The 14,993-nt window shown below is 43.9% G+C and overlaps 1 protein-coding gene across 1 annotated transcript in view; it reads right to left on the minus strand.

Annotated features, from left to right (window-relative positions):
* Window positions 1–879: 879 nt before the first annotated feature.
* The window catches only part of LOC139227814 (SAM pointed domain-containing Ets transcription factor), a 92,995-nt gene continuing 78,881 nt past the window's right edge, over window positions 880–14,993 (minus strand). The window contains exons 5-6 of the mRNA XM_070858879.1: window positions 8,657–8,797; window positions 880–5,202 (exon numbers count right to left, since the gene is read on the minus strand). Coding sequence (XP_070714980.1) covers window positions 5,024–5,202; window positions 8,657–8,797 — 320 coding nt within the window. The 3' untranslated portion in view covers window positions 880–5,023. The remainder of the gene's footprint in view (window positions 5,203–8,656; window positions 8,798–14,993) is intronic.

A 14,993-nucleotide genomic window follows, 5' to 3' on the forward strand; every position in this document is an offset into this window, starting at 1 on the left:
GGCCTGCAGTGGAGGATGAGGAAATAATTAAATTGTCAAAATTACATTTGGTGCATTGTTAACATTTAATTATTTATGAGATCAGCGTTTGGTCCACATCAACAATTCCAGCAAGTCTCCAGTTAACTTCAGTAGTTCTATCTAAGCTGCCCATCTCCCACCACTGGGCTGGACCAATACTGACGCAGAACAAGGCTGGAAATCATACCACACAGCTAATATGATGATCACCCATCTGGTGGTGAAGTTCACTGCTTATACAGAGCTCTTATCCATGTTTGAAGGCCCTTTTTCAGAATGTTTTCCTTTTGAGAATATGCATACTGTTCCACCATGTTATGGATTCAGTTCAAAATGAGCCATGGACCAGCTGTGACATGTAAACAAACACAACGTACAGTAAACAGAGAGGCAACAATTTGCCGACAGCAGTCCACACTCCTTGTACAAAACAAGTTGAAAGAAGGAGTGAAAGAGTTAAATTCTTACAGGTTAATGCATTTCTTTTCAAGAATAAAGATGGTTCACCACAATCAGTGTGGCCAACATTGGGAAAAAAAAATATATAGCGAAACAAGGCTTGGTATTTTGGGCTAAATTACCATTCTTAAAGAGACAGCGCACCCTCATCCAGGCAAAAACTGAAAATTAGTTGTTGCCGGGCTGGGGTGATACTCTTTAATTCTAGATAGGATGAGAAGAATTGGGGGTCTCTTGCACATATTCTTCGTACACTGGTGGCAGTATTAAGCACAGATCAGATGCAATTCAGAGCCCCCTAAAATTCCATTTCATTTTCACCAGACGTTAATTGTGCAAGTTTGCCTTCCAATCTCTGCAAACATTTCAATTTTTAACACTGAAATGTGATTTTCTTCCCCCCCCCCCAATACAATTCAGCAAAGGAAGTCACCAAAATGCCACGAACATTACAACCATGTAAATAAATGCAGTGTGTAGCTTGCAATGTCCATATCGGTATGAAGTGGAGAAAAGGACAAGAGGAATAGTGAGTGTCTCTATAAACAAGAATGAACCCAGGTTTTTTTGCAGTATTTAAGCAGTGTGAACAGTAGCTCCACTCAGCTCATTGGTACATGGACAACATGTTTATACAATTTAGCATGACAGTATTCAGTTATAGATCCCTTTGACAGCCCCTGATCAACATTTCCAGCAGCAATGAACAAATATTGTTAAAGTGCAATGACCCCTAAGTCAATGATAGTAATAGACTAATTCTATTTCATATCATTACAGACAGTCATTTTCAGATTCTCCTATAATCGTTTTCTCCCGTTAAGTCAGGGTGGTTTAATGTCATGGCACACTTAACCAGTGTTAGGGACAGTTTAGTAAAATCTGAATGTTACTCAGGCTAAAGTCAAACAGAATCCACTCTCAATTTATTAACCCCTTAAACTCCATTAGGCTCACAGATTAATGTAGGTATTGGTCAAAATAAGATTATTAAGGGCCCTGCTCAATTGACTGGTAAGTATTGACCAACAGCCGTCTTGGTCCTTGTTTTAAAGTAAGATGTACCGACGCAGAGGAAAGTGAACTATTCAGCCAATATAAAGATTAAAAGAAGTCAGGGGAAGTGTTGAAAGGACTGGTGAAGGTCGAGTGATGACTAACTTTGGTTGAAGGCAGATCATGTGCTGACCACAGAGAGAGGTCTTCCCACAATGTTCTTAAGGCCATCAAACTGCATCTCAATCAGTGATGGGTTTATAATATAATCCCGGGTTCATCTGGTGCGTCTTGATTTGATTTTTTTAAATTTTGTTTTTCAGTGCGAGGATCTCATTTGTTGGTGATTCTATTGCGGAGCCAGTTCCCTGTAAATACTTTGATCTCCGACTGTAAACAATGGGAACATGTGCATGCATGCAAATATGGTACAGTTTCCTTAGATTCTCATGGTCCTATTGTTAGTAGAAATACTCACGGTGGATATTTTATAAACAGTATCACTGCCCTCTCACCCTCTCAGCATTCGTCAATGGAGAAGTAGGGGTGGTGTTATGAACAGTATCACTGACTTCACCTTCAGACACTGTGGGATTCAGGCCAATGTCATGCCAGCTTTATAATAATATACAATACCATCAATAACATAATAAGTTGAGCACCTCATGTTAATGTATATGCCCCTGTCCTACATCAAGCCTTGAATAGCCAGCACTGCTCCAATAAGAGAATTTAGGAATAAATGTGTTGCATCTGACAATTGTCACCTTATTATGTCTCAAGCTGGATAAATAGAGTTCTACTCTATCTGCTTGAATGTACCACTTTACGTAGGGAATCGAAAGTACAATTTCAAAATTTGTGGTTGCACAATATTGGGGAGTGTATTAACACTGAGGAAGAATACAACAAATTACAAGATGACAGTAATAAACTTGGCCGTGTAATTGGTAAATGAATTTCAGTATAGGTAAGTGTCAGGTGGTAGGATGAATCAGAAAGCTACATACTGCTTGGAAAATAAGGGCTAGAAATTGCGAAGCGCCAGGTTTGGGGCAATAGCTTTTGTGGCAGCACAAAAATATTGGGCAAAAAAGATGTACTGCTGCCGGGAACTTCAGCTTTAGCGCTCCAAGAGGGAAGTGGAGTGCTAAATCAAGTGCTATCACTTCCCTTTAAGTGCTAAAGGGAGTGAGAGGGGAGGTATCAGCAGAGTTCTAAGCAATGTTCTGTGCAGTGCTGCCGTCTTTGAAGGTATCTTACCTCACTTAAAGGAAAGGCCAATGATGGTTTCATTCAATCCTCATGCTGTCTCTGTGGGATCTGCGCTAGATGCATAACAGCCCCAAGCTCTCTATGAGAGTGCAGGACTGATGAATCGCGGGGTCCAAAAAACAAACAAAAGACACCAGACTGGGGAGATTAATACATTTTTCCCTACGTGACCACCACTGCTTTTAAATAATGCTCTCTAAGCGGCCAGCCGAGGTGACAACGCTCCTGCAACTGTTGTTGTTGACGCCCGGCGATGCTGCAGGGAACTGGAGTGAATATTACATCCGGAGTGGGGGGGGTAATGGTGCGCTGCACATCTGAAGACATCACGATCAACGGGGCGCTACAGAGCGAGACGGTTAATGTTAGCGCCAGCGCAAAACCGCCAGGGAAGTTAGCGGGCGTTGGTGCATTCGCCGCGCCCGGTCAGTGACCCCTTAAGCACCTCGTTAACTACCCCCAGGGGGTGCTAGTACGAGGTGCAAACCAGGCCAATTTCTCCCCTTAAGAGTTTAAATGGGGTGCAGGAGCAAAGGATCTAGGGGTACAGATACACAAATCACTAAAAGTAGCGACACAGGTAAATAAGGCCAAAAAAAAAGCAAACCAAGCATTGGCGTCAATGTGTCCTTTGAGCTGCATGAATGTGTAGCGTTCGAGCTCCCGCACAGCCAGATCACTAGCTTTTAAATGGAAAAACCGCATATACACGGACTTTTGAATGGTCTGTGCAGCCCGGTAAAGTAGCCCTGCGGACCGAAAACGTTAGAGGGGACATTGATTGGGGTGCATTTCTAGCGGGATAGAATTAAATATGATCTCCATATTATAAAAAGGGTATAGAGGCACTGTAGAAGGTGCAAAAAAGATTCAGAAGGATGATACCAGAACTGAGAAGATATATTTATCAGCAAGGGCTGAACAGAATGGGTCTCTTTTCTCTATAAAAGAGAAGGCTGAGGGTGGCCTGATAGAGGTCTTTAAGATTATGAAAGGGTTTGATAGGGTAGATGTAGAGAAAATGTTTCCACTTGTGGGGAGTCCAAAAGTAGATGTTATGGATATAAGATAGTCACTAATAAATCCAATCGGGAATTCAGGAGAAACTTATTTATCTAAAGAATGGTAAGAATGTGGAACGCACTACCGCATGGAGTAGTTGAGGCGAATAACATAGATGCATTTAAAGGAAAGCTAGATAAGCACATGAGGGAGAAAGGAATAGAAGGATATATTGATAGGGGGGTGGGAGGAGGCTTGTGTGGGGCAGGCACACCCACATAGCCTGGTTCTGTGATGTGGACTTCATGTAACTCTATGTAATAGTAAAGGACAAAAAGGTATGTGTCAGAGTTGAGAATCTTACTTTTCGTGGGCTAACTAGATCCCTCCCAGATTTAGAATGCAGTTTGGTAATCTCCCTGAAGGCCACTCTCCGACTGAATTTGGATAAAATATTGTTGCTTCAACCACACCACATTTATTCATGGTTGCATATTCAATTCTAGCCACTGCAACACACATTATTGATGAGAGAGAGAGCAGCAGAGATATAGAGAAAAGAGTGTAATATATGTTAAATATAATAAGCTATTTTCATGCATTGATGTAGAATTATAGATATTTTAGTTCAGGAGGTCCCTGTGCATGTATTAGTGAAATATTTTGTAGCCAGGAATTTTTTTAAGACTTTTTGTGAGGATAGAAATCGATCTATTTGCTCCACTGACTCTGTCCACTGCCCAGGCCACACACCATCTGCTGGATCCCCAATAAAATGGCACAACATTTTCTTGATTGAGATTATGTTTAAAATTATGCAATACCAGTCGTACCAGTAGTACGGCAGAAATAAAACCATGGACAAAATTCATAGTCATGGTGCAACCTCGGGCTATTGAAACACCAGTTGGGCTACTGAAATGTTAATTGGGTTACTGTCTTTCAAATCATATTTAGGTAGAGCAGAGAAAGAGAATAAAGTTATGATCACCTGACTTCAGGGTTTTGATGGGCGACCAAATTTCACAAATAGTGAGCCCAATCCAGTGGCTACCAAAAAAAATATGTTTCTACTACTGGAATAAATTGAAAACCAATCTGAGAGGGTTTGTGAGTTGCAAATACAGGCAGAGCAGGCAGGCGGTTTGTATGCAAAATACATCCTGAAACTTCAGGCAGGCTTCGGGCCTTCGATGTTCAGACTTTTCCTTCAAGTCACCTGTTCCAGGATGTGAACACCACTAAGTCTCTGAAACTCCTGTTCCTCCCCTCATACAGGGTGTACGAACTGGTACACCAAGCGCTGCGAGACATCAGGCTTCCGGATGATCCCTTTTTTATAATATTGCCGGATGGAACGGCTTAGCTTGTCATAGTTCATTGCCGGTCGGTTCTTCCGGATTCCCCATAACCTGGCAACCTGTGCAGAGTCTTCAATCTTAAATATACCTGATCGAAAATAAGATGAAGAAAGTTCCTGCTTGTTAGAAGCTCCGACTAATACACGTGCTTAATACACTGAAGGACCGAGGTGGGTTAAAGCACTTTCCTTTTGTTCCAGCATCAAAGTTCAAATCTAGCTCGGACAGAACTCGAGCAGCAATTGGGTAATCATCCTCGGTGCTCTCTAAGGTTGCCAATCCTCCAAGACTGTCCTGGAGTCTCCAGGATTTGATCATTCTCCAGGAAACTCTGCGAGCAATCCAGGAGAAAAGTCGTAGGGACAGTAAAAAAAAATAGCGTACTTTTTTTCATTTTCTTTAAACACTTTCATTTATTAGTTATACAAATATTGGCGTTGAGGGAAAAAAATTCTGTTTGACAGGCATGAATCACCCAATTAAGTCATGAAGAGTCTGTTCGCTTTCCCATTGGCTGGGGAAGGAGGTGCGGTGTGAGGATGGACATGTTGGGCCAGCAATGGTGGGATCGTGGGGGCGGAGCACTGGGATGCAGGATGTCATGTAATGAATCCTCCAGGAATACATCCAACTAGAGTTGGCAACCCTGGTGCTCCTGGTCATGGGCAGGAGTAAAATGTCAGCCTGGATTTCTTGTCTGAATTTCTATCCACTGACCCACTGCTGGAAAGTGCCTGTGTGGAGATGTCAGCCTTGGTCAGTGGTGGCACTCTCGCCTCTGAGTCAGATGTTTGTGTGCACATGACCCACTCCAGAGACTGCCCAGCACTGTATTGAGGGAATGCTGCACTGTCAGAGCTGTCGTCTTTTGGATGAGACATTAAACCGAGGCCCCATCTTCCCTCTCAGGTGGATGTAAAAGATCTCATGGCACTATTTTAATGAAGAGCAGGGGAGTTCTCCCTGGCAATATTTATTCTTCAACCAACATCACTTAAAAACAGATTACCCGGTCATTATCTCATTGTTGTAGAAACACAGAAACATAGAAAATAGTTGCAGGAGTAGGCCATTCGGCCCTTCTAGCCTGCACCGCCATTCAATGAGTTCATGGCTGAACATACAACTTCAGTACCCCATTCCTGCTTTCTCGCCATACCCCTTGATCCCCCGAGTAGTAAGGACTTCATCTAACTCCTTTTTGAATATATTTAGTGAATTGGCCTTAACAACTTTCTGTGGTAGAGAATTCCACAGGTTCACCACTCTCTGGGTGAAGAAGTTTCTCCTCATCTCGGTCCTAAATGGCTTACCCCTTATCCTTAGACTGTGTCCCCTGGTTCTGGACTTCCCCAACATTGGGAACATTCTTCCTGCATCTAACCTGTCTAAACCCATCAGAATTTTAAACGTTTTTATGAGGTCCCCTCTCATTCTTCTGAACTCCAGTGAATACAAGCCCAGTTGATCCAGTCTTTCTTGATAGGTCAGTCCCGCCATCCCGGGAATCAGTCTGGTGAACCTTCGCTGCACTCCCTCAATAGCAAGAATGTCCTTCCTCAGGTTAGGAGACCAAAACTGTACACAATACTCCAGGTGTGGCCTCACCAAGGCCCTGTACAACTGTAGCAACACCTCCCTGCCCCTGTACTCAAATCCCCTCGCTATGAAGGCCAACATGCCATTTGCTTTCTTAACCGCCTGCTGTACCTGCATGCCAACCTTCAATGACTGATGTACCATGACACCCAGGTCTCGTTGCACCTCCCCTTTTCTTAATCTGTCACCATTTAGATAATAGTCTGTCTCTCTGTTTTTACCACCAAAGTGGATAACCTCACATTTATCCACATTATACTTCATCTGCCATGCATTTGCCCACTCACCTAACCTATCCAAGTCGCTCTGCAGCCTCATAGCATCCTCCTCGCAGCTCACACTGCCACCCAACTTAGTGTCATCCGCAAATTTGGAGATACTACATTTAATCGCCTCGTCTAAATCATTAATGTACAGTGTAAACAGCTGGGGCCCTAGCACAGAACCTTGTGGTACCCCACTAGTCACTGCCTGCCATTCTGAAAAGTCCCCATTTACTCCTACTCTTTGCTTCCTGTCTGACAACCAGTTCTCAATCCATGTCAGCACACTACCCCCAATCCCATGTGCTTTAACTTTGCACATTAATCTCTTGTGTGGGACCTTGTCGAAAGCCTTCTGAAAGTCCAAATACACTACATCAACTGGTTCTCCCTTGTCCACTCTACTGGAAACATCCTCAAAAAATTCCAGAAGATTTGTCAAGCATGATTTCCCTTTCACAAATCCATGCTGACTTGGACCTATCATGTCACCTCTTTCCAAATGCACTGCTATGACATCCTTAATAATTGATTCCATCATTTTACCCACTACTGATGTCAGGTCGACTGGTCTATAATTCCCTGTTTTCTCTCTCCCTCCTTTTTTAAAAAGTGGGGTTACATTGGCTACCCTCCACTCGATAGGAACTGATCCAGAGTCAATGGAATGTTGGAAAATGACTGTCAATGCATCCGGTATTTCCAAGGCCACCTCCTTAAATACTCTGGGATGCAGTCCATCAGGCCCTGGGGATTTATCGGCCTTCAATCCCATCAATTTTCCAACACAATTTCCCGACTAATAAGGATTTCCCTCAGTTCCTCCTCCTTACTAGACCCTCTGACCCCTTTTATAACCAGAAGGTTGTTTGTGTCCTCCTTAGTGAATACCGAACCAAAGTACTTGTTCAATTGGTCCGCCATTTCTCTGTTCCCCGTTATGACTTCCCCTGATTCTGACTGCAGGGGACCTACGTTTGTCTTTACTAACCTTTTTCTCTTTACATATCTGTAGAAACTTTTGCAATCCGTCTTAATGTTCCCTGCAAGCTTCTTCTCGTACTCCATTTTCCCTGCCCTAATCAAACCCTTTGTCCTCCTCTGCTGAGTTCTAATTTTCTCCCAATCCCCGGGTTCGCTGCTATTTCTGGCCAATTTGTATGCCACTTCCTTGGCTTTAATACTATCCCTGATTTCCCTTGATAGCCACGGTTGAGCCACCTTCCCTTTTTTATTTTTACGCCAGACAGGAATGTACAATTGTTGTAGTTCATCCATGCGGTCTCTAAATGTCTGCCATTGCCCATCCACAGTCAACCCCTTAATTATCATTCGCCAGTCTATCCTAGCCAATTCACGCCTCATACCTTCAAAGTTAGCCTTCTTTAAGTTCTGGACCATGGTCTCTGAATTAACTGTTTCATTCTCCATCCTAATGCAGAATTCCACCATATTATGGTCACTCTTCCCAAGGGGCCTCGCACAACGAGATTGCTAATTAATCCTCTCTCATTACACAACACCCAGTCTAAGATGGCCTCCCCCCTAGTTGTGTGCAAAGTGGCTGCCGCATTAATAAAAAGCTGCCTTGCACCCAATCATTCTGGAAGACTATATTTATGAAGATAAATATCAAGGAGCACCCATAGCAACACGACTAAGAGCACAAATGCCACTGACCTTTCTCTTTGTTCAGCCAGCGGATGAATCGACCATAGTTGTGCGGCTTCAGCAAGAGTTCCTTCAGAAATTGCCAAAGGTGAATTGGTTGTCCGGAGCAGGAAGAGTCTGCCTCTGTGTCCATCCAGCCTTCGTCACTGCCTGGTGAGAAGAACCACAGTCTGTCAGGTCACATTTCCTCACTCACTGGTCAGCCACTGCACAGTGCTAAACCTTACAGAGAGGCCATCGATACAAGATTGCATGTAAGAGATTTAGCACAGAGGGCAGGAGAAACATAGAAACATAGAAAATAGGTGCAGGAGTAGGCCATTCGGCCCTTCGAGCCTGCACCACCATTCAAGAAGATCATGGCTGATCATTCACCTCAGTACCCCTTTCCTGCTTTCTCTCCATACCCCTTGATCCCTTTAGCCGTAAGGGCCACATTCAATTCCCTCTTGAATATATCCAACGAACTGGCATCAACAACTCTCTGCAGTAGGGAATTCCATAGGTTAACAACTCTAAGTGAAAAAGTCAGTCCTAAATGGCTTACCCCTTATCCTTAGACTGTGTCCTCTAGTTCTGGACTTCCCCAACATCAGGAACATTCTTCCTGCATCTAACCTGTCCAGTCCCGTCAGAATTTTATATGTTTCTATCCTTCTAAACTCCAGTGAATAAAGGCCCAGTCGATCTAGTATCTCCTCATATGTCAGTCCAGCCATCTCTGGAATCAGTCTGGTGAACCGTCACTGCACCCTCAATAGCAAGAACATCCTTCCTCAGATTAGGAGACCAAAACTAACACAATATTCCAGGTGAGGCCTCACCAAGGCCCTGTACAACTGCAGTAAGACCTCCCTGCTCCTATACTCAAAACCCCTAGCTATGAAGGCCAACATACCATTTGCCTACTTCACCGCCTACTGTAATTGCATGCAACTTTCAATGACTGATGTACCATGACACCCAGGTCTCATTGCACCTCCCCTTTTCCTAATCTGCCTCCATTCAGATAATATTCTGCCTTTGTGTTTTTACCCCCAAAGTGGATAACCTCACATTTATCCACATTATACTGCATCTGCCATGCATTTGCCCACTCACCTAACCTGTCCAAGTCACCCTGCAGCCTCTTAGCCTCCTCCTCACAACTCACACTGCCACCCAGTTTAGTGTCATCTGCAAACTTGGAGATATTACACTCAATTCCTTCATCCAAATCATTAATGTGTATTGTAAATAGCTGGGTTCCCAGCACTGAGCCCTGCGGCACTCCACTAGTCACTGCCTGCCATTCTGAAAAGGACCCGTTTATCCCAACTCTCTGCTTCCTGTCTACCAACCAGTTCTCTATCCACGTCAGTACATTACCCCCAATACCATGCGCTTTAATTTTGCACACCAATCTCTTGTGTGGAACCTTGTCAAAAGCCTTTTGAAAGTCCAAATACACCACATCCACTGGTTCTGCCTTGTGCACTCTACTAGTTACATCCTCAAAAAATTCCAGAAGATTTGTCAAGCATGATTTCCCTTTCATAAATCCATGCTGACTTGGACCAATCCTGTTACTGCTTTCCAAATGCGCTGTTATTTCATCTTTAATAATTGATTCCAACATTTTCCCCACTATTGATGTCAGGCTAACCGGTCTATAATTACCCGTTTTCTCGCTCCCTCCTTTTTAAAAAAGTGGTGTTACATTAGCTACCCTCCCGCCCATAGGAACTGATCCAGAGTCGATGGAAAATGATCACCAATGCATCCACTATTTCTAAGGCCACTTCCTTAAATACTCTGGAATGCAGACTATCAGGCCCCGGGGATTTATCGGCCTTCAATCCCATCAATTTCCCCAACACCATTTCTGCCTAATAAGGATATCCTTCAGTTCCTCCTTCTCACTAGACCCTCGGTCCCCTAGTACTTCCGGAAGGTTATTTGTGTCTTCCTTCGTGAAGACAGAACCAAAGTATTTGGTCAACTGGTCTGCCATTTCTTTGTTCCCCATTATAAATTCATCTTAATCTGACTGCAAGGGACCTACGTTTGTCTTCACTAATCTTTTTCTCTTCACGTATCTATATGAGCTTTTGCACTCAGTTTTTATGTTCCCGGAAAGCTTCCTCTCATACTCTATTTTCCCCCTCCATTTAAACCCTTTGTCCTCCTCTGCTGAATTCTCCCAGTCCTCCGGTTTGCTGCTTTTTCTGACCCTTTTATATGCCTCTTCCTTGGATTTCACACAATCCTTAATTTTCCTTGTTAGCCATGGTTGAGCCACCTTCCCCGTTTTATTTTTACTCCAGACAGGGATGTACAATTGTTGAAGTTCATCTATGTGATTTTTAAATGTTTGCCATTGCCTATCCACCGTCAACCCTCTAAGTATCATTTGCCAGTCTATTCTAGCCAATTCACATCTCATACCATCGAAGTTACCTTTCTTTAAGTTCAGCACCCTCGTTTCTGTATTAACTGTGTCACTCTCCATCTTAATAAGGAATTCTACCATATTATGGTCACTCTTCCCCAAGGGGCCTCGCACAACAAGATTGCTAATTAGTCCTTTCTCATTACACATCACCCAGTCTAGGATGGCCAGCCCTCTAGTTGGTTCCTCGACATATTGGTCCAGAAAACCATCCCTAATAAACTCCAGGAAATCCTCCTCCATTGTATTGCTACCAGTTTGGTTAGCCCAATCTATATGTAGATTAAAGTCGTCTTCACACAGAGAGTTGTGAGGGTGTGGAATCCATTTGCAGGGTTAATGGTCGAGGCAGAATCTATGTCAACATTCAAGGTGACATTGGATAGCTGGATGGAAGAAAAAGGAAATGAAAGGATACAGGAATAGTGTGGGTAAGTGTGATTAGGGCCATTTGCTCATACGGAAGGTAAATACAGGCACAGACTGGTTGGGCTGAATGGGCTGTTTATGTGTTGTAACATCTATGTATTTCAAGGCTGTATTTGCATTAATAAAATTAAGAGAAAGAAATGGTATTGAACAGGATTTTTCTCAATTCAAAAACACAGTCTACATTTTAAAATTATTTCACTAGGATAGCAGAGGGAGTCTTGCTATCAATACACACACACATCAAACTCGTCCAGGTGCTACTGAAGTACACCACTTTGTTTTTTGGGGGGATTTTTGTTCTGTGACATGAGTTGATGACCTAGTCAGGGGAGGTTCCTGAGTGGAGTAACTGAGTCCCACTGTGTGGGAGCTGAGCACTGTGTTACTGACTGTATCTTTTTGTGTGGATTCAATGCCCTGACAGGTTGGCCTAGAAATTGACCTTCTTAGCGCCTCCCGTTATCACCGGGAGGTTTGCGAAGGCAGTAAAATATCGTGCCATGATCCGCTGCGCCCGGAGATCGTGATGTCATTGCTGTGCACATTGTCCCGGTAACGCCCCAGACCTGAACTTCGGTTCCGCCCCCTGCAGCTTTGTCGGGCTAAAACACTGACAGCTGCGGGAGGCATTCATCGGGAGGCCGGGCGATTCGGGGGCGATTTGGGGGCAGAAGTTAACAGGCCGAATTTCTCCCCAGTTGCCTCTTCATTATGGAGAACGTATTCTTGAACCAGTCCTATAATATGGCACCAGTTGGCCGGTGCTATGGAATAGGCCCCTCTTTGTGTTGTGGGCAGGCTTCCATTGCCTCACTTCGATTAGCATTCACATAGTGCCTTTACCACCCCAAACTACTTCATAGAGACAAAGGCAAATGCTGAGCGATAGTGAGAAAAGTGTTAGAGGAGGTGACTGAAGGCAAGGTCTTGAGGGAAGCTTTTGAAGGAGGGGAGAGAGATAGCAAAGTGGAGAGGTTTAAGGACAATCATACTTTGTGGGTTTTTTTGCACCTGGCAAACTCTCCCTGGTTGGTGGGGGGGGGGGGGGCGGGGGGGGGGTACCCATAGACCAGCAACGGAAAAAGTGTATTGTTGACTTGTACTGGAAAGTTGAGCACTGCACTTTCCTCATTGCAGGCAAACTGTTGGCCTCTCTCTGGAGGCGTTGCTGTACCTGGAGCTGCTGAGGGATATGGGCTTTGGCACCTGCCGGGACAGCACTGCCACTGGAACTGCTGTCAGTAGACCAGTCCTCCCACCCAGGTACCCCATTAGTACCATGACTATTCACTATTTAAATAAACATATCTTCGCTTCAAAATCAATGCAGGCAGACAGGAAAAAGACGTGGAGGTACAGGTTAATTCTAGCTCTTTGTAACAGTTTGATATCTCGAGAGCTTGCTTAAGGCAAAACATAGAAACATAGAAAATAGGAGCAGTAGTAGGCCATTCGGTCCTTCGAGCCTGCACCGCCATTCAATATGATCATGGCTGATCCTCTATCTCAACATCATATTCCCGCTTTTTCCCCATACTCCTTGATGCCTTTTGTGTCCAGAAATCTATCTATCTCCTTCTTAAATATATTCAGTGACATGGCCTCCACAGCCCTCTGTGGTAGAGAATTCCACAGGTTCACCACCCTCTGAGTGAAAACATTTCTCCTTATCTTGGTCCTAAATTTCCTATCCCGTATCCTGAGGCTGTGACCCCTTGTTCTAAACTTCCCAGCCAGGGGAAACATCCTCCCTGCATCCAGTCTGTCCAACTCTGTCAGAATTTTATGTTTCAATGAGATCCCCTCTCATTCTTCTAAACTCTAGTGAATACAGGCCTAGTCGACTCAATCTCTCCTCATACGACAGTCCTGCCATCCCAGGAATCAGCCTGGTGAACCTTGGCTGCACTTCCTCTATGGCAAGAATATCCTTTCTTAGGTAAGGAGACCAAAACTGCATACAATACTCCGGGTGTGGCCTCACCAAGGCCCTGTATAACTGTAGTAAGATATCCCTGCTCCTGTACTCAAATCCTCTTGCAATGAAGGCCAACATACCATTTGCCTTCCTAACTGCTTGCTGCACCTGCATGTTTGTTTTCAATGACTGGTGTACAAGGACACCCAGGTCCCTTTGTACATCGACATTTTCCAAGTTATCACCATTCCGATCAAAGTGGATAACTTCACATTTATCCACATTATACTGCATCTGCCATATGTTTGCCCACTCACTCAACCTATCTAAATCGCCTTGCAGCATCTTTGCATCCTTCTCACAACTCACAATCCCACCTAGTTTTGTGTCATCAGCAAACTTGGAAATATTACATTTGATTCCCTCATCCAAATCATTTATATACATTGTGAATAGCTGGGGTCCAAGCACTGATCCCTGTGGTATCCCTAGTCATTGCCCACCACCCCGAAAAAAACCCATTTATTCCTACTCTCTGTTTCCTGTCAGTTAGCCAATTTTCAATCCATGCCAATACATTACCCCCAATCCTATGTGCTTTAATTTTGCACACTAACCTCTTATGTGGGACTTTATCAAAGGCCTTCTGAAAATCCAAATACACTACATCCAATGGTTCTCCCTTATCTATTCTATCAGTTACATCCTTAAAAAACTCCAGTAGGTTTGTCAAACTTGATTTTCCTTTTATAAATCCATGTTGACTTTGTCTAATCCCATTGATATTATCTAAGTGTGCCGTTATCACATCCTTTATAATCGACTCTAGCATTTTCCCTACTACTGATGTTAGGCTAACCGGTCTGTAGTTCCCTGTTTTCTCTCTCCCTCCTTTTTTAAATAGTGGGGTTACATTTGCCACCCTCCAATCTGCAGGAACTGCTCCATAGAATTTTGGAAGACAACTACCAATGCATCCACTATTTCCATGGCTACTTCTTTTAGTACTCTGGGATGCACATCATCAGGCCCTGGGGATTTATTGGCTTTCAGTCCCATTAGTTTCTCCAGCACTATTTTCTTACTAATAATCATTTCATTTAATTCCTCTTGCTCACTAGACCCTTGGTTCCCTAGCATTTCTGGGACATTATTTGTGTCCTCTTCCATGAAGACACAACCGAAGACTCCTCTTTACATGCAATAATCCTAGTCGTTCTTTCTTAATCTGTATTATCCCACCTCTTTGTCCTTTCAAGGTATGCTAGGAGCAACGGAATCATTAGACACACCTACATGGGCGCTATAAGTGCTGCTCTTGATTGGGTTACTGGAGGAGAGGGCACAACATGGACGAGATCCATTGACCAGTGGCACAATAAGTACACATGAAATCACTCCACTCAATGGACCTGAGGCAGGGAGCAGCACAGTGACGCACATGTTGGTGCTCAAAGGCCCATTGCCATGGAGTTGATGAGATCCTGATGCTGGGCCTGTGATTAAAGGAAGGCAACATGCAAAGGCTTGGAATGTCAAGATAAGGAGGGAGGAGTGGAGGGCCA

The sequence above is a fragment of the Pristiophorus japonicus genome, chromosome 17 (genome assembly GCF_044704955.1).
Source record: "Pristiophorus japonicus isolate sPriJap1 chromosome 17, sPriJap1.hap1, whole genome shotgun sequence".
NCBI lineage: Eukaryota > Metazoa > Chordata > Chondrichthyes > Pristiophoridae > Pristiophorus > Pristiophorus japonicus.